The 21201-nt window shown below is 38.0% G+C and overlaps 1 protein-coding gene across 1 annotated transcript in view; it reads left to right on the top strand.

The window, feature by feature from the left end:
- The first annotated feature begins 3358 nt into the window (after positions 1 to 3358).
- The window catches only part of CCDC192 (coiled-coil domain containing 192), a 134904-nt gene continuing 117061 nt past the window's right edge, over positions 3359 to 21201 (top strand). Inside the window, 3 exon segments of the mRNA XM_055142038.1 lie at positions 3359 to 3368; positions 4802 to 4902; positions 7718 to 7774. Of these exon segments, the coding sequence (XP_054998013.1) occupies positions 3359 to 3368; positions 4802 to 4902; positions 7718 to 7774 (168 nt within the window).

Raw genomic sequence — 21201 nt, 5'->3', positions numbered from 1 at the left:
ACCAAAAAAATAGAGGTAAGAAGAACAGAATACTATATCTTCTTTTGAGTCATGAAATCTATTTATGAAAATCCAGTTCGACTTCCTTGGCAATGTAAGTAGTTCAAATCATGTCATATTTCTGTATACAATAAAATGAAATACAATTCCCCCCCCCAAAAAAAATCCAGGTTATTATTGGCTAAATTATTTGAGCCCACTTCTGGAGCTGAAAGTAGTTTGGGTTTAAGATGTCAAACTTAGGGGCTAGAGCAATAGCACAGCAGGTAGGGCATTTGCCTTGCACACAGCTGACCCGGGTTCAATTCCCAGCATCCCATATGGTCCCCTGAATACTGCCAGGGGTAATTCCTGAGTGCAGAGCCAAAAGTAACTCCTGTGCATCGCCGGGTGTGGCCCCCACAAAAAAAGAGGTCAAACTTAATATTCACTAGTAAAAATGTGTATTCCCACTTCTATATAATTCAAGAACACAAAAACAGTAATATAAAATGATGAATACACATCAATATTCATTCAGCACTTACTACAATATGACTATTGTACTATGTGGAAATAGTACATATATATGACTATATGGAAATAACTTTGGCTTGAAAGTTCAATGACAGATGATTGAATAAAGAAATTGTCTTATATATACACAATGGATTACTATGCAGCTGTAAGAAAAATCTTACAATTGGCTTAAATGGAACTTGAATGGAACTAGAGGGTGCCATGTTAAGTGAAGTAAATTAGAAGTTTAAGGACAAATAAAGGATTATCTCACTCACCTAAAGTATAGAGAACTAAAGATAGGAATAGGAAGTAACATAAGGATAAATCTTTGATCTTTTATTGCAAAACAGATACTAATTTGTGGAAGCAGGTGAGAGGACAGGAAGAAGTGAATTAAAGGACATAGGTGAAAGGTCTGTGCCACTTTTGTGGTGTTAAAGGTGTAATTTTGTCCATCAAAGCCATACAAGTAAACACTGTTGTAATCATGCTACTTAAACTACAAATAAATATATTAACTTAATTACCAAGTAGGGGCTAGAGCGATAGCACAATGGGCAGGGCATTTGCCTTGCATGCGGTCTACCTGGGTTCAATTCCTCTGTCCCACTCGGAGAGTCCAGCAAGCTACCGAGAGTATCCCACCCACATGCAGTGTCTGGCAAGCTACTCATGGCATATTCAATATGCCAAAAACAGTAACAAGTCTCACAATGGAGATGATACTGGTGCCCTCTTGAGCAAATCAATGAACAACCATACAACAGTGCTACAGTGCTACCAAGTAGTGGAGAGGGGATTATAACTCTGGATGAACTGCTGTTATCATAAGAACAATAATGTAGTTCTTGAGCACTTTGGTGATGGTGGAATGCAATAATTCTAGGACTATCAACATTAACATATTACCCATTTCAGATTTGGCTGTACATAAAGCACAAACTTGAAATACAATAAAGACGACTGTTGAGATTGTTGCACTAGAAATCCCTTATCCATTCAAACTGTGACCTTCTCTCTTGCCCAGAAGATGATGATGATGATGATGATGATGATGATCATCATCATCATCATCATCATCATTATCATCATCCTGTTGATTGTCGAATTTCTCAAGTGGTCTCAGTCACATCTCCGTTTTTCCTAACCTTCTGATGCCACGTTGGAGGCTCTTTCAGGGTCAGGGGAATGAGACCCAGCTTGTTATTGGTTTTGGCATATGAATACACCATGAGTTTGCAGGGCTCTCCCATATGGGCAGGAAACTCTCATTGCCAGGTTCTCCCAGAGGGAGAACTAAACTATAAGATGTCCGGGAGCTTGGTTTTAAGTCTCTGGATGTTGGCTGTTGGTGGGATTACACGGCGCTGGGGAAAGTCCCTGGGTATGACTGCCTAGTGACTGGAAAATGGGAAATCTGGAAGAAGAGGTCCAGTCTCAATCCGAGCAGCCTTGGAGGTCTCAGCCCCGGGTTCCACAGCCAGGCTCGCGGGCAAGAGACTCTCTGTGCCCAGAAGATCTAAGAGATCATATTATTTAAAAAATTAATTAAACCAAAATTATTTTATTATCTCTACAAACAAATAATTTATAATCCATGAGAAATCTTCTAAAAGCTGTTTTCATATTATTTATATGTGTATATAAATATATAAAAATATAAATATATATATATATATACATACATAGACTGGCTCTTGCCACCGCACCTGGCTGTCTTCACCAGTTGAGTTTCTCTCCTTGCCCTGAGCAGAGCCCCAGCAGCCAGAGACCTCCGGAACCCAGGCACAGCCATGCTCAAGGCCTCTCTCCACACGTTCCTTCATGCATGAAGGAACTGGCAGAGCAACCCAAGTGTGCGGGACCTGGGGCTGAGATCTCTAAGCCTGCTTGGATCAGAACTGGGCCTCTTCTGCCCAGATCTCCAATTTTCCAGTAACTAGGTGGTCACACTCAGAAACTGTTCCTGGCAGTTGTGTAATCCCATCAACAGCCAACATCCAGAAACTATAAAACCAAGACATCTTATAGACTAGTTCTCCCTCTTGGAGAACCTGGCAAGTTACCGAGAGTTTCCTGCCCACATGGGAGAGCCTGTCAAGCTCCCCATGGTGTATTCATATGCCAGAACCAGTAACAATGATGGGTCTCATTCCCCTGACCCTGAAAGAGACTCCAATGCAGCATGAGGAGACAAAGAGACTCCAATGAAGGGCGAGTAATCGATGATCAACGGGATGATGATGATGATGATGATGATGATGATGATGATGATGATGATGATGATGATGATGATATACTGGCAAAAGTCAATTTATATTTTGGATTAAATTTTTTTTTAATTGCTGTGTTTACATACCCTTACAAGAAAATGTCCTTAGCTTTCAGGCTCGGAAGGGGCAAAACCAAAGCTGCATAAGCAGGTTTCCCAGCTAGAGAGAAAACTTGATGCTGTGGAGGAAAAAGGGAATATGTTGGAACCATCTGAGGTATGCTGTAGAAGAAAAATTTTTATTTCAAAGGGTACCTAAACTTTTACCAACTAAATATCAATAACAATATTTGCTAAAGGCAATTTTATTCCCTGATAAATATTTATATGCAAATATCGTTAACAATATTGCTTTTTAAATTTGTTCAATATATATGATTTCAATTCATATTAGCTGAATATCTTGTTAATTTTATAATTTTATAAGCTTAATATCTTGTTAAATTTACATACAAATATTTGTAGTTTTCAAGAAAACCTTTTTGATCATTTTTAGAGAATTATTCATAACAAGCAATACAAAATAAGTTATTTAGGGACTGCTATTGGGGCAAGATTGGGTGGTGGTTGGAAAAATTTGAAATAATGGTGGCAGGTAAGGTGTAATGATGCTGGGATTGGTGTTGGAATACTGAATGTAATAAATTATTGTGAACAATGTTATAAAAATAAAATTTAAAATATCTTAAAAAATTTTAAAAGAAATTTGGTATGTATTTTTATGGCTTTAAAAATACATTTATTTTTATCTTTATAATTTAAATTGTGTATATTTGTACATGTGTGATGCCAGAGATCCAACCCAGGACCTTTCATATGTAAGGCACACTGTACCACATCCTTGGCCTTGATATATACTTTGAGTCAATTATTTTATAAAGATTTTTAATCCCTGGACATTTACATATGTTATATAAATATACCTCTTGTTCAACCCAGATGGGTTTGTTTCTGTTATATGTGGTGTTTTTACTTTATTTTATATCAATTTGCTTGAACAGGCACCAGTAACATCCCCATTGTGAGAATTGTTACTGTTTTTGGCATATCGAATATGCCACGGGTAGCTTGCCATGCTCTACCGTGGGGGCAGGATACTCTTGGTAGCTTGGCGGGCTTTTCAAAAGGGACAGAGAAATCAAACCTAGGTCGGCCACATGCAAGGCAAAAGCCCTACCCACTGTGCTATTGCTCCAGTCCTTATTTTATATATATGCATATATATATGTATTTCAAATATATTTCATATTTTCATAAAAGCAAAAACACCCCAAATAGTGCTCAAATTCACATCAAATTCACCAGGAGTGGCCAATCCCTGACTACTGACTGTATAGCCAGAAGTAAATCCTGAGAACCACTGGGTTTGACCACAAAACAAAACAAAGAAAAATTTTATCATGAAATTCATATCCTTTCTGCTTTAAACATCATGCTCTTTAGATGGTGAAAAATCCAGGGAGTCTGTCTCCCAAGAGTTAAGTTTCAAGAACCATGTGTAGGGGGCTGGAGTGATAGCACAGCGGGTAGGGCGTTTGCCTTACACGCGGCCGACCCGGGTTCTAATCCCAGCATCCCATATGGTCCCCTGAGCACCGCCAGGGGTAAATCCTGAGTGAAGAGCCAGGAGTAACCCCTGTGCATCGCCGGGTGTGACCCAAACACCAAAAAAAAAAAAAAAAAAAAGAACCATATGTAAAACATATTACAGATTTGGCTGTACATAAAGCACAAACTTGAAACACAATAAAGATGATTGCTGAGATAGTTGCACTAGAAATCTCTTATCCATTCAAATTCTGTGACCTTTTTCTCTTGCCCAAAAGATCTGAGATCATTATTTAAAAAATTAATTAAACCAACATTATTTTCTTATCTCTACAAACTAATCATTTATAATCTATGAGGAATCTTCGAAAAGCTATTTTCATATTAAATATATTGGCTGAAGTCAATTTAAAATTTGGATTAAAAAAAATTAACCACTGTGCTTACATACCCTTATAAGAAAATGTCCTTAGCTTTCAGCCTCTGAAGGGGCAAAACCAAAGCTGCAAGAGCAGGCTTCCCAGCCGAAGAAAAAACGTGATACTGTGGAGAAAAAAGAGGACATCTTGGAACCATACAAGGTATGCTGTAGAAGAAAATTTTTATTTCAAAAGGTACTTAAACTTCTATCAACTGATTAGTCTGCAAAGTCACTTCTGGCTAGGCTGGAAGTTTATACTCAAATTCAAGATAATAAATAACAATAACAATATTTGCTAAAGGCAATTTTATTCCCTGATAAATATTTACATGCAAAAATATTATTAATATTGCTTTTAAGTTTGTTCATATATATTTTAACCCATATTTATTAAATATCATTAATTTTGTGAGTGGTATTTGCCATATGAATATTTTGAGAAGGTTGAACCATCTCAACTATTAGCTTTTGTGTAGTAAATACAAATGTGTCACAAAATCTAGCATATAGGGATCAGTGGTGTGGTTCAAGTGGTAGAGGACATGCCTAGCACATGCAAGATCCTGAGTTGAATCCCTAGCACCACACTGGGATTCTCCTAGAACTGTCAGATGTGGATCCAATGACCCCTGAGTATCAGGCCCAGGCACTGATCCCATAGTGCAAGTTGAGCATTGCTTGGAGCAAATACTTCCAGTTTTATTTATGAATTTTTAAAAAGAAATGTGGAATATATTTTTAAGGTTTTAAAAAAATATATTTGTTTTTATCCTACAAATTCAAATGGTGTATATTTGCACGTGTGATACCAGAGAGCCAACCTAAGACCTATAATGTGTAAGATATACTGTACCACTGAGCTACTTTATTTCAAATATATATACATATATACATATGTATATATCACTGTATCACTGTCGTCCCATTGCTCATCGATTTGCTTGAGTGGGCACCAGTTACATTTCATTTGTCCCTGTCACAGGAGAATGAGACCCATATTGTTACTGTTTTTGGCATATCGAATATGCCACGGGTAGCTTACCAGGTTCTGCCATGTAAGATTCTGCATCCTCTCTTCTGGGAGCTTTGTTTTATAGTCTCTGGATCTTGGCCATTGATGAGATTACATGGTGCTGGGGGTGGTTTGTGGGTTTGGCTACCAAGCTACTGGAAAACAAGGGACCTGGGTGGAGGAGGCCCAGTTCCAATCAGAGCACCATGGGTCCAAATACCTGGGTTCCTCTGTCGGTTCCTTCATGGGTGAAGCTCTTCTGAGCAGGTGGAGAGTGGCCTTAAGCATGGCTTTGGCTGGGTTCTGGAAGTTTTTGGCTGCTGGGACTCTGCTTGGGGTGGGAGGGAAATTCAAACTGCCCCCCTCCGAGGGGCCCCGGGTGAAGACAGCCTGGCGCAGAGGCAGGAGATTCTGCCATATGTATATATATTTGAAATAAAGTAAAAACATACTCATATATTCCAAAGGCAAATGGATCTCTATTTGGTACCACATCTATGAATATATGACATGATACCAGTTGATTCAGCCATGTCAGACATTTTTCTTAATCATTTCTAATTCTTAACATGTGCATGTCTTTGTTCTTCCATGAAATGAGAATAGGGATGCAGGGGAGGACAACAATTATTTTATCACTGGTGATGATTTTAAAATTTTGCTTGATTTGGGAGTGATACCTGACAATGATGAAGTACAATTGAACTGATGGTTAGCTACTCCTGGTTTAGTGCTTAGGAGTTCCTTCTTATCAGGATCAGGGGGCCGTGCAGTGTCAAGATTCCCACGTGCTCTAGACCTTGTTATATCTCCAATCCAAATAAGCACTTAAAAGAAAGAATGAGGGAGGGAGGGAAGGAGGGAGGGAGGGAGGAAGGGAGGGAGGGAGGGAGGGAGGAAGGAAGGAAGGAAGGAAGGAAGGAAGGAAGGAGAAAGAAAGAAAGAAGAAAGAAAGAAAGAAAGAAAGAAAGAAAGAAAGAAAGAAAGAAAGAAAGAAAGAAAGAAAGAAAGAAAGAAAGAAAGAAAGAAAGAAAGAAAGAAAGAAAGAAAGAAAGAAAGAAAGAAAGACAGAAAGAGAGAAAGGGAGAAAGAGAGAAAGGGAGAAAGAGAGAAAGGAAGAAAGGGAGAAAGACAGAAAGAGAGAAAGGGAGAAAGAGAGAAAGGAAGAAAGGGAGAAAGACAGAAAGAGAGAAAGGGAGAAAGAGAGAAAGGAAGAAAGGGAGAAAGAGAGAAAGAGAGAAAGAAAGGAAGAAAGGAAAGGAAGAGAGAGAAAGGGAGGGAGAAAGGGAGGAAGAAAGAGAAAGAAAGAGAGAAAGAGACAGAGAAAGAGACAGAGAAAGAAAGAAAGGAAGGAAGGAAGGAAGGAAGGAAGGAAGGAAGGAAGGAAGGAAGGAAGGAAGGAAGGAAGGAAGGGAAGAAAGAAAGAAAGAAAGAAAGAAAGAAAGAAAGAAAGAAAGAAAGAAAGAAAGAAAGAAAGAAAGAAAGAAAGAAAGAAAGAAAGAAAGAAAGAAAGAGAGAGAGAAAGAGAGAAAGAAAGAGAGAAATAAAGAAAGTGGTGTCAGGTGTCAAATCTAAGGCTTCACATGCAAGACAAGTACTGTACAACTGAGCTTACATTCCCCCAACTCAAAGGTGATTTTCAGAATATTGAGTTCAAATAAAGCTACTATCCACAAGATTTAAAAAAGGATATATAATCATATCTGAAATACTTGGTGAAGCAGGGTAGTTTTTATTGAAAGTTATTTAGAAAAATGTGAGGGGACAGAAAGAGAGAAGTACATATTTGAAAGAAAACAGAGGCTTCTCCACAGTGGAAACAGGCAAGCAAAGAAAGGTAGAGAATAGTAAGTGAGAATCATGTTTAAGGGAGAACTCAAGTTTGAAGTCAAGCCTGTATCTGGAATACTTTGGGTAAAAGGGTGAGATATCCAATTGGTTTCTAATTTTCCCCCTTTTTCAGCTTATTGAAAAATTACAAGCAGAAGTGAAAACATCTCAAGAGCAACTTAAAGCTATAGTAAGTATTTTCCTCTTTTGAAAAAAATCCCTTTATTGTCATATTGTTCTGCAAATGAATAGAAGACTTTCAGAAGTTAAAACTGTGTTCTTTCAACGCAAACCAACTCTCAAGGTTAAGAATGGGCATTTTTATTACCTTGACAGTGTGGTGTTCCATAAATAAAATTCTGATTAGTGTTATGATAAAAATTATGAAACTGAGCTTATATATATATATATATATATATATATATATATGCAACCAGATGGTGTCATCAAATATCATTAAGCCAAGAGAATCAGACAATAAGGGCAGGAAGAACAGAGAAACCAGACAAATTCAGTGAGTATAACGGAACTAGAAATTATACATCAAATATAGGTCTAAAATAGTGTGACTTAAACTATGTTTTAAAGTGTGTTTGAAGAATTACCTAGAAAATCTCTTCAGACAAATGTCCTGGATCTGTTTTCTAGATGCCTAGCGTGGGAACTAAGCATCTGTACTTCTAGAAGCAGCTAGATTCACAGATGCTGGTGCTACCAGCCTTTGGACCCTATTTCAAGGAACCTTGTTTCATACTGATTCAGTCTAGAGAATTTTTTAAAGATAAAAGATAAAATCAGGTTCTGAATAGTCTTATTTTTGTGATAAGCAGTCTCTGAAAGAAACTCCATCAATTTCTAGGGTAATTTTTATTTGTCTTTAGGCTTTCTTCATTCAGAAAACTCAGGAGCATCTTCTGCCACGATAGTCATATATAGTCACACCCTGTCCCTTCCCAAGGATAATACAGCACCCTGAGCATTTCCTCTAAGGCCAGCTCGCCATCCTTTTAGTTCTCTCATCTCATGCCATGGAGTGACTGCTTGATTAGGGATTCCAACCAACCATATTAAATTGCCAATTTTCATAACAACAAAGACCTCAAACAGATCTGAGAAACAAAAACTTAAGGTCTAGCTGTCAAATAATAAATCCTGCTGACCCTCCTTTTAGGATATGAAATGATTTGATATGGATAAAATCTTCACCTTTGCCCCAATTTTGTGCTGGGAGAGAAAAGCTTATTTGCTGTGGTAGTCAGTTGAGCTTCTAACTCTAAATTCATCAAGTTGAACAATACTCAAAATGACTAAGGTCTGCATTTGTGATGTTGTGACACATTTTGAGAAGAGTGTGTGTTTCATTAGCACAGGAGTCTGTCCAAGATGCTTCTGCTGGCCTGTCCTTGAGGATGCCATGTAATGAGTATTGTCAGAAGCAGTCTTCTCATCCCAGACTGATACCCAAAGCCATGTACTAAAGGGGATTTTTTTAGCTCAATTTTAAAAGAACAGTTTATTCACCAAGGTTCTGATATTAGCTTCCAGCATCTCTGCATGCAAAAGTAATGAAAAAATAGTCACTGAGTGCCTGAGGGAAATTCCTGTGGTGTCTTCTTCCTTTGACTAGCTTCTATGGATGCTAATCCTCTACCATACTGTTCTTGCCCCAGACTTGTCTGAACTGGGAGGGCCTTCTATTAAGATATGGACACTAAGGATTGATGTTTTTCCTATATTCAGTACTAGGATTTTAAAATAGTAGTGTAATCACCAAATTTTGGTTTGAACTCATCTTTATATTTAATATTTAAATGAAAAGAATTATCTTTCCACTAATAGTTATATGCTAGAATATTTAAATAAAAAAGTAGTCTTTACTGAGAATGGGTTTTATGTCTCCTATGTGGGAGACATTTTATATATTTTTCTATTTTCATTCACAATACAATCCAACAAGGTGGGCATTATTTTTTTTTTAAATTTATTTATTTTTAATTAGAGAATCACCATGAGGGTACAGTTACAGATTTATACACTTTTGTGCTTATACTTCCCTCATACAAAGTTTGGGAACCCATCCCTTCACCAGTGCCCATTCTCCACCACCCGTAAACCCAGTGTCCCTCCCACCCTCCCCAATCCCATCTCCCCCCCACCCCACCCTGCCACTGTGGCAAGGCATTCCCTTCTGTTTTCTCTCTCTGATTAGCTGTTGTGGTTTGCAATAAAGGTGTTGAGTGGCCGCTGTGCTCAGTCTCTAGCCCTCATTCAGCCCGCAACTCCCTTCCCCCACATGGCCTTCGACTACAATGTAGTTGGTGATCGCTTCTCTGAGTTGACCTTTCCCCGGAACGTGAGGCCAGCCTCGAAGCCATGGAGTCAACCTCCTGGTACTTATTTCTACAGTTCTTGGGTGTTAGTCTCCCACTCTGTTATTCTATATACCATAGATGAGTGCAATCTTTCTATGTCTGTCTCTCTCTTTCTGACTCATTTCACTCAGCATGAAACTTTTCATGCCCATCCACTTAACTACAAAATTCTTGACCTCCTTTTTTCTAACAGCTGCATAGTATTCCATTGTATAGATGTACCAAAGTTTCCTCAACCAGTCATCCGTTCTGGGGCATTCGGGTTTTTTCCAGATTCTGGCTATTGTAAACAGTGCTGCGATGAACATACATGTGCAGATGTTGTTTCGATTGTACTTTTTTGCCTCTCTGGGATATATTCCCAGCAGTGGTATTGCTGGGTCAAATGGGAATTCAATATCTAATTTTTTGAGAGTCGTCCAAATTGTTTTCCAGAAGGGCTGAACCAGTCGGCATTCAAGGTGGGCATTATTTTTAAGATTAAAAAATAAATGGAATCTTTAAAGGACCAGAGCAGTTGGAAAAATACCAATTCTGAAATCCATGCTTTTGTTATTACAATTAACTGCTTTTCCAAATTATATATTCTACATGCCATTTGAGATATTAAATGGTGTTTGAAGAGGTTCTATTACCTATCTACTTTGCTCTTTTCACTCAGTGACCTATGATTTGTAATGTTTCAGCTCTCACTTCCATACAAATAAATACCCCCTGTCAGGATCTTTTTATCTTAATCATCACCCCATTATAACTCCTCAGTTTTATAATGAAAATTTCTTTTTAAAAAATATTCCTGGAAAAAGCATTACAAGCAATGTGAATAGGTATTATGAAAAAAATTGTAATGGAAGTGGTTCAAGGAAGTGAGGTAAGTTAAATGAGTTCATTTGCTTCAGGGCATATCAATGTGTGTGTGTGTGTATATAATCTCTGAGAAAAAGATTTTGTTTGCCATTTTATGATGGTGTTTTACCATGAATGGTATGTAAATAAAGCACACAGATTTGGAGACTGCTGACACTGCATGAGTTTAAAGCACTAGTTGGCTCAATATGCCCCGATTAATCATCTTGCTGACACCTTGGGTCCAGAACACACATCAAATTGATAATCTTATATTCCCATTTCAAAATATTTTCCTCTATATTCCCCAGCAATGGTGGATGATATCACACTGCTATTGGGTATTCTAATTCAAACTACAAAGCACTATTAAAATCCTTTCACTCTGCCTCCATTGTTTTATCGGGCTCTGAGTATGTTAGCTCAAGTTATCTCATGTTTGTGCTTTCTCATATTATTCTGCCACTTCTTTACTCTTTTAAATCATCTTACATCCTAGTTATTGCCCCTGGCCTTGCTTTATTAACATGTGAGAATTAAGAGCTTCTCCGTTGTCTCCCCACTCACAACATAGCCTACTAGTAATCATACCACATTGTCATACCTGTGGAGGAAAGGAAAGATAAAATTCATACATAAAGGTTTGTAATGAGAGCAAACAAGCAAAGCTAAAGGTATCATTAACGAAACCTGCTGGAGTGCAGAAAAGAGTAAACTGATTAAGGACCAAGGTGGTGGGAAGAAACCCTTCACTTGGGGTGTGCGTTCTTTGGGGATAGGAATCTTTTCAGGGATGAGGAAATAGCAGCTATTAGTAAAAGAAGATGAAAAGCATATACTTGAATCCCTTTAAGTGTCTGAAAGTCATGTGTATGTATAAAGTTTTGAATTCCTGTTTGGGTTGTGGCTCATAAATGTAACACTACTGTAGGATTTCACTACAGGAGAGTCAAATGTTTTGAACTGGAGGACAGTGGGCTCCTAGTTTCTTTGCCTCCACTCTGAATGGGGCTTCTCCCTCATCTGCCTTTTCTCCACCGCTCCTTGTACACTTTATACTGCACTAGCTGGTAAAAGGAAACCACTGTCTATTTTTACACATCCCATATCAGCCGAGGCTCAGCAACATTGCTCTTAGAATGGACCACCTTCTCTTTTTCTTCCACCACACAAGAGGGATAAACTTCTCCCTAAATTACTTTCTCTGGATTTCCAGAGTCTCCTGTATGTGTAGCTGTTTGAACTCAAATACATTTTTTATTTACATTATCTGTTTACACATCTATCCCTCACTAAGACTCAGAGATTCATCAAGGGTGGTACTAAGAATGTTTCTATATACACTATAGTAAGTACAGACTGGACTCATTGCAACTACTCAATATATTCTATTAACTGAATTGGATTTTACTCTACTCATGTCATGTCCCTCATTACAAAGCCTAGAAGAAAGCAATGGTTGCTCATTTTCCTAGAATAGAGTCCAACCTTCTTGCCACAGTGTTCATCACACTGAAAATGAGGGACTGACTTTCCTGCCTCTTGCCTGCCCATCATCTATCTCTGCTCCTCAAGTATGCCTATGAATTCCTACACTTGGTATTTTTGCGAATTTCTTCCTACCTGTAATACCTGTCAACACTATCAAGCTTGCCAAATTTTCTCCATTCTTCATTAAGATTGTATCTCCCAGGAAGATTTTCCTCACCACAAATCATAAGTAATCTCTACTTCCTTAGTATTTTCATTATACTTTTTTGTACCCCTAGTCTGTTACCTGTCCCAATATGACCCACAAAGGATTAATTTTTTGTGTTGTCTCTTGCCCAAGACTGAACACTTTTGCAGAACAGGGAGCAAGTCTTTTTTATCTTTACACCATATCTGGCTAATGCTTGTACATACTGGATTGAAATTAGTTTTAAAAGAATTGTTTTAATGACTAAATTAAAGACAAAGATATTTTGGCATTTATAGGATCCCACTTTATATCTGGGAAAATTTCTTTATGAAATTTTATTATGGAAAATGTCAGTTATATAAGACATTACTTTAATCTGGAGTTATTTTATAAAAGAAGGGACAAAAGAAAATGCTATATTACAAGGAAAATAGTAAATAAAACAGAGCTTGGGAAACACTTGCCTCACATAAAGAATAACATCTTAAAGGAAACTATAGCATAAATATGAAAATTATTATGAAAATATCTGGATCTCAGCTTCCTTTTATTCAGGATTCAGTTGTCCAGAACCCAATAGTTGAATCATACCATTGTTTAATTAGACTAATAGCTGTGAAATGAAGAGGATACAAGTCTCAACATTTTCGAACTGTCACTGCTTATATTTTGAAGATTAAGATCTCATCCCATTAACTTTACCTTACCTAGTCACAGCTTATACTTGTATATGATTATGGAGAACTGCCCCTCCCAATGCACATGTGGGAACCCAGGTAGAGCCACCCACAGGGCAACCTGCCTTGTATATTTTTTATCACTCACTCCCACATAATTACTTATCTGCTTAGAGACCTATATGGGATTAGACAAATATTTGAAGTGAATATATAATCGCTTAAAGATAACTCTTCATGTTGGAACAATTTGAGTCAGGATTAGCTTTCCTCCTTTCCTTCTTCTTTTTTTTTTTTTTGGCATTATAGGGATAGAATCCAGAGCCTCACACAAGCAAGGTAAATGTTCTCTGGCTGAGCAATACTGTTGCTCAGTATTGAAAAAAAAAACCTTAATCTTTACCTGAAAGATTAGGTATTTTAAGAAAAAAAATGTCCTTTTAAATTGGTGAATCCATTTATGATATATTTTCAGTATCAGGAAGGCCTAAATTCTTGCCTAGTCCTTCTACTCTGCCACTGATAATATGATTATCTGCAAAAGTCTGGTAATCTTCTGTATCCCCCTCAGATCAATCCCGCAGGCCGTTCCTTATTTTGATTGAGGTATCTCTAATACCTACCCTGGGCTAAGAGATCTTTTACATTCAATGGGATTATTTTTAAAAAATTAGTATGGGTAACCAGTGTTAGACACTCAAGTATTATGTTATCTTTTATACCTTGTTGCATATTTAAAATACTAAAAGTCTCTTAAATATCAAAAAACTACTTTTATTTATAATAAAGCAAGTTTCCAGCTGTAGGATAGATGTGCATGTCTTTGAACTATTGAGTTACAGTCCCAGAGAGCAAGCAGACCTGGAAGTAATGTTCCTGAAGCTCAGGGACAGAAGAAACATGGGATATGGCGGGAGCCACCCTGGTATCTCTGAGAGAGTATTTCCAATGTGTTAGCTTAACTTCTTTCCTTCTCTACCACTTTTAATTGTCTTTTTACTCTTTAAGAAATCCTGATTTAGATAAAATGCAGACTCCTCTCCCATTTTATAGGCCATCTCCTATTTGAATTTCCCTACTATACAGCGCATGGACTGGTTTTATTTGGGAACAGAACCCTGATGTCCTCGTTGATTGCACCTCTTTCATTATGTGCAGTCTTGTAGGGCTTGGAATTCATAGTCCTCTCAACTGCTTGCCTAGGAAGTAGGTATGAGCCTTAAGCCAATTAGACTTGGTCTTCACAGACTATGAATATTGAGATGAAGGGAGAGAGATGAACTGTTAGAACTAATACAGTCTTATGAGTAAGTCTAGGCATCGTGACAAAGGAGTTTTTAGTTGCCAGGCTACTATTTTTGAATCTGATTGTTGTCCATTTTAGAAACCACCAATGCCCCCTAGCTTTCCCCTCTACCCCCCTGCCCCCCCTCGACTTTTTTTTGCACTAAAGCTCATCAGAATCAGATTAGGTTGTTTACGTCTGAGAGGCTGTAAAGCTTATAGTGTCTAGGTAGTTCTCAAAATGTGGCCTAGAGGCATTAGTATCCACTGGGAATTATTAGAAATTATAAACATTGAATCCAATAGTAAAAGTCCTTAAGATCTCCCAGGTTATTGTGATCATAGCCAATGTCTAAAAAGCCCAGCATAGTGCTTGCTATAAACAAGCTGACCTTGGTTCCATCCCTGGCACCACAGGTGGTCCCCTGAACACCACTGAGAGTGATCCTAAGGGTAGAGACAGGAGTAAGTCCTGACCACTGCCAGGTGTGACCCCCACCAAAAAAAGAAAAATATGTGTATAAAATAGTTATGTTGTTTTTTTTGGCTTTTTGGGTCATACTCAGTGATGCATAAGGGTTACTCCTGGCTCTGCACTAGGAATTACTCCTGGTGGTGCTCAGGGGACCATATGGGATGCTGGGAATCGAACCTGGGTTGGCTGCATGCGAGGCAAATGCCCTGCCTTACATATAATATAATATAACAATGCTGTAATATTGTTCCAGCCCTGAAATAGTTACATTTTAAAGTATATAAATGTAACGAGGACATATTTTAAATAAAATAACAAAGTTGAAATAGAAATAGTTTTAATCTTTCTAATAGTCAAAGGTGAATGGGCAAAATGATCATATAGGCTTTAGTCTATTGAGCGAAGAGGATGTTACCGCTTTTAAGAGTTAAATCATAAAGAAAACTTCTGTTGAATTTGTAAGTAGCATCCTGAAAAGATACAGAGAGATGGAGAACTCACATACCATATCAGGTCAGCAAATGCAGTAATTTATTTTCTATGACTGTTTCTGGGCTGGAGCAATAGCACAGCGGTTGGGCTTTCGCCTTTCATGCGGCCGACCCGAGTTGGATTCCTTCGCCCCTCTCGGAGAGCCCAGCAATCTATCGAGAGTATCAAGCCCTCGAGGCAGAGCCTGGCAAGCTACCCATGTGTATTGGATATGCCAAAAACAGTAACAATAAGTCTCTCAATGAGAGACATTACTGGTGCCTGCTCGAATAAATTGATGAGCAATGGGATGACAGTGACAGTGACAGTGACAGTGATGACTGTTTCTAAAATTCCCATTTTAAAAGAGCCGAGTTTAACATGTAAATAATTGCAGTAATCTTTCCTCATCGTAATTATAGTCTGGTTGTCACTGCACTTTTTGTTAATCCCCAGTTATTTATAATAATCCAGTCGGTAAACACAACTGCATTTAAAAACCAAGTAAGTAAAGCTAAAAAAGAAAATCTGGCCAGAACAAGTCATGCAGTAGGAAGGATGCATGACTTATATTAAAGGGAAAATAAAGCCCAAATTGGCCAGGTTATCCACATTTCAAAAGATGAAAATCCCAATTTTTGTGTGGGCATTTTAATTTTTGAAATGTTGGCAACTAATTCAAGTAAAATAGAATGCTCTGTGTAGCAATCAAAGCACATTACTTGGAAGATCTGGGTTTAAATAGAACATAGTCTTTCCATTTTAAGAATCCCTCTAATTTGGAAGAGCCAACTTCTTTAAGTTTTTCTACTCTTATTTTCTTTCTCATTGGACCAGATTCTTTTTCCCTTCTTAAAGTTTGGGCTCTTTTAGATGTTTTTAAACCTTAATATTAGATTGTTTTGTTTAAAATGTCATTTTTATTTTTTAAGTAAAGGAACCATGCCTCTCAGTCAAAGGCTCAAAACTCCGTCAGAAAGTGTTCATTCCCTCTCCTTGCATGGACAACAAGGTGACGCTAGGGCTGGAGTAGGGGCAATTCCTCTTCATGGTCTTTCTATGTTGGATTTATTTGAAACCAGGGTTTTTATAAAGTTATAGAGGAAAGCATGCTTTTCTAGTTGAATAGAAATGTAGTGTAGTTGGTAGTTTCCTTCATTCCTCGCTGTGAGGAAATAGTGAAACTGTTAAGTAAAAGAATATTGAACAGGGCCAGAGGACGAGTAAAGCAGGTAGGGTTGTTTGCCATGCACATGGCCAAGCCAGGTTCTATCCCCAACATCCCATACGGTCGCCTGAGTACTTCTAGGAGTAATTCCTGAGTGCAGAGCCAGGAGTAACCTTTGAGCATCACCAGGTGTGACCCAAAAAGTCCCCCACCAAAAAAAAGAACATTGAGCCATTAATGTTTGCTATAAGCCTTGAAACCTACTGATTACTCATTCACATATGAGAAAGCTTTTTAACTGCCACACCAGTCTATCATTACCAGTTTTACTTGGAGGTAACATTAATAAGAGGAAATAGGTGCTCTCATGCAAACTTGAGGTATAATAAAGTCATTGGTAAATTCTGTGAAGAAGAAAGTGAGATGGTAAATAAATGCCTCTCTCTCTCCTCTACCACACCCTTTTCACCCAAGTAACTCACATATTCAAATATTTTCATATTCACATATTTCAGAAGCATTTTAACATCCTCTGCTTGCGTAAGACATTTTTCCCTCTGAACATTTGAGACAGATTGCCTGAGGTTAAGCCTCACTGAACTAGTTAACTTGTATGACATTGGAATAGATTGATTTCCCTGAGGCTCAGTTTCCACAAGTGCAAAATGTGGATAATGGTGTGTATTATATCTAATTCATTTGACATAAGGGCTGAAAGAATTGATACTTATAAATTCTTGGATAACTATGTCATATGATAAATCTTATACAAATATGATTAATAATATGTAAATCACAATAACATTTTATAATTATAAAAGATAAGACATAACAAACACTCAAATAATAAAAACCACCAACAACGAAAATAACAGCAAGACTTCCAGTGACTTTGGGTTACACTTTACCAGTATTCTTTTGAGAAAATGTGCTGAAAATTCAGCCCAATGATTATCTGCAAAATGGGATAATCATAGAACCTGCCTCAATAAGGTTATTGTGAAGATTCAATGAGCTGATACAGCAAAGGGCTTAAAATAGTATCTGGGACAAAGCAAACGCTCATTAATGTTGACACTAATTGCTGCTGCTACTGCTACTGTTATTTCATCCTGATTATCATTTGCAATGTATACTAAAAGTAAAAGTTTATATCTTTTACTACCACATTCTGTTATTAGCTCAATTCTTAAGTACATCACTGTCTTCATGATAAATATATAGCCATTTGAACCCTAGGAAAGAGTCTGTATTTGTGAAACAAGGCCCAGAGGAACTACTACAAGCATTTCAGCTCACCTATACTTGAGTAAGAAACAGTAATTGTGTTAGGCAGCTTCATTCTATGGGGAATGAAAGAGAGGGATGAGGAGTTTGGGGACAGGAAAAGATCATCTGTGAAGACAAGAGGCAATTCTAACCACCTCTTGCCTTTCCTCTTTGCCTTCCTAACCTTCACTTTTTCAGTCCTGTGGAAAATGTCATTCTACTTAATTCTCTCCAGTTTTTACTTGACCCTGTAAACTTCCCAACTGAGACTTTGGTTGTTATCTATTTCTACTGGGTAAGGCTAAGTGAAATGCAGCTGGAACTCACCTATCCATGAGACTTATTTTTCTTTACCTTCCTGATTTCAGAGACCAACACAGGACTTAAATTATCCCTTTAATTTGTGTTTGCTTGGGGCTGGAGCAGGTACAGAGGGTAGGGTATTTGCCTTGCACATGGCTGACCTGGGTTCATCCCCACCATCCTATTTGATCCCCTGAGCACCGCCAGAAGTAATTCCTAGATGCAAAGCCAGGAGTAACCCCTGAACATCACTGGGTGTGGCCCTAAAAGACCCCCCAAAAATTTTTGTTTGTTTGTTTATTTAAGCCTTCCCAATATCAAATAGAAATTTCTCTAGAATAGAAGCACCCTCTGTTAAACTGAATGAGGAATCTCAGAGCGGTCAAAAAGTTGTATTTTAAAGCAATTACATTTTAAATATAGTTTCTTAGACATTATTGTGGATCCCCATTTCTTTGCAAAATAAAAAGGGAAGTTGTTTCTAATTTTAAATGCTAAGCAACTGCTTATGTGTAGATGTTTATCACTCAGAGTGTTTTAAATACAAATAATTCTATCTTCTTTGTTTTAAGTGTCACTGATTGAGAGCTGACCTAAACTCCACTGGGAGAGTACAAGGAGGGAGGGGGTCGGGAAGAATTCTCTTAAGCTTTTATAAATGAAAAGACATTGTCATAGCCTCAGGATCTGAACAATAATCCGTAGTCATATAAATAAATGATGAAGAAAGACTTGTTTAGACGGGTGCAATCTCTCAGAGGAGGATAACCAGGGTAGAGAGTCGCCAAATACTTTAGGCATGAGTCATCTTAAAAAATAAAGAAACCCTAAAATAACTACACACCTTTTAAAGCTTCTTTCATTAAAATTTATGGCAATATTGTATTGTAGGAATTAAGGGCCTTTCATAGAAAGGCTGTAAGTTCACAGAGTTCCAAGAAGAGGCTACGAAATGCAAAACCCAAAGAAATGCTTACTAATTTTTTTTTTTTATTCTTGAACTGTTTTTGCTGATTCTAATAAGCCAGTCTCTTATCCTTCAGGCTTAATGGGTGCTGGGAGCCTTAGCTGTGAATTGCTATTGTCTGTCCTCAGGAAAAACCGGTTAAGAGGAAGGATTAAGGAGGAGCGGGAGGGGGAGGCGTGGTGGATCAAACGGGGAGGGGGGGCGGGGAGAGGCTGCTGCCAGCGTGGGGAGCATGAAGAGCACACCGGGTGGGAGTGGGAGCGGGAACAATGCAAACAGTCACCCTGGAAGTTCAGCAGAGGGAATAGGCGGAAATGAGAATAGGAGGCATTATTCGGCTGTGTGGAATTGCTAATGAGAATACAGCTTAGATGTTTACATTAAGCATTAAAAACAAGTTATGTCCAGTTTGAGCTCATGGGAATGTTTCCCCCTCAACACTCTTCCACGCCTGCAACACACCCATCCCCAGAGATAGAGCTCATGAGGTAACCGAAGTAATTAAAGAGCTCTATCACTGTAACCCTTAAAAGGCTGAGTGTTCTGCTGGCCATTGCAGACAAAAAAAAAAAAAAAGACACCGGATGGAAACTTTATATTGAAGTTTAGTTTAACAAATGGCACATTAAGTGCTTTTAAGAGTGTAGTTTTTAATACATTGGAAGAGTTCAATGTTTGGATACTCATTAACACTTGAAACAGGGTTCCATGACTTTTCCCAAAGCGTGTTGTCTGAAGTGTTTACTTTTGCCTTTTGGCCATGGATCTTAGAAAAGAACTTGAACTTCAGGATGACTTCTGAAAAAACTACCTTTTGCTTTTTACTTTCAAATCTGACCATGTTGGGGTTTTTATGCCAATGAAAGGCCTCCACAGCCTTTTCATTCTTATCTTATGTGTGTTTGCATTGTCTTAAAAATTGTTGAAAAATCAACAGTTATATTTAAAATATTGAATAGATTCATCTTTTTTCCTCTTAAAATTTTCCACACATTGCTGACACATTAGACAATGCATCACAAGCATAAAGCTATTGTGATACAATCTTATACATTTGAAAAAAGATAGTGGGAAACGAAGGATGGTTAAGAAATTCAGGTCCAGGGGCTGGAGCAATAGTACAGCGGGTAGGGCGTCTGCCTTGCACGTGGCTGACCCAGGTTCGATTCCCAGCATCCCATGTGTTCCTCTGAGCACCGCCAGGGGTGATTCCTGAGTGCACAGCAAGAAGTAACCCCTCTGCATTGCCAGGTGTGACCCATAAAGCGGAAAAAAAAAAAGAAAGAAAAATAAGAAGAAATTCAGGTCCAGTAGTGGTGTTAAAGAATGACAGAGCTTAATATCCAAACCACAGATACCCAAACTTTAATAACCAAATTTAAAAGATGCCTATCAAGATGTTAAACTGGAGCTGGTCTTGGAGGATAGGAGAGGGAACCTCGGAACACTGGTGGAGGGAAGTTGCAACTGGTGACAGGATTAGTGATGGAACATTGTGTGTTTGAAATTCGTGGTGCTTTAATAAGATAAAATCTAGGGGAAAAAGGAGAAAGACATAAAAACTACCACAGGTTCTAAGCTAGAAGGCTTGGTGAAGAGACCATGACTCAGTGTACTGCAGAAAGCACCCTAAAAATCACAGCATATTGTTCGATGGATAAATATTTTACAATCTGTCAAACATCATGAAGGGCTCAGGTTACATCTGTGAAACTTTTTCCTCTGAGGGGGAGAGAGAATAATTTGTAAAATTGTGCCTGAAAAGGACTTTTTTTGCAGAAGAGATTTGCTAGGATCTTAAAACTAATTAGTGAATTCCAGACAACCTTCAACTTATATACAGTTCAGCGTTACTGAGATTTTTTAAGTCGAGCCCTATGAGAGCAATCAAACTCTCATTTAACAGAAATACATTCTAATTTAAGCAGAATGGGAATTAATTAAAGTTCATGTGTGACTCCCAGTCTCTCCAGGAGTCAGAAGACCAAACTGAGAAAGTGTCTGGAAATGAGACTCAAATCCTACCAAAGAACTGCCCCATACCCAACTTTCCTTTGATAAATCAGCTCATCCTGGACGCTTCCTCCAGAATGTTTGCCACTGT

The sequence above is a fragment of the Sorex araneus genome, chromosome 6 (genome assembly GCF_027595985.1).
Source record: "Sorex araneus isolate mSorAra2 chromosome 6, mSorAra2.pri, whole genome shotgun sequence".
In the NCBI taxonomy this organism is placed as follows: domain Eukaryota; kingdom Metazoa; phylum Chordata; class Mammalia; order Eulipotyphla; family Soricidae; genus Sorex; species Sorex araneus.
Note: the sequence above shows the minus strand (reverse complement) of the source record. Positions and strands in the feature narration are given on the sequence as shown.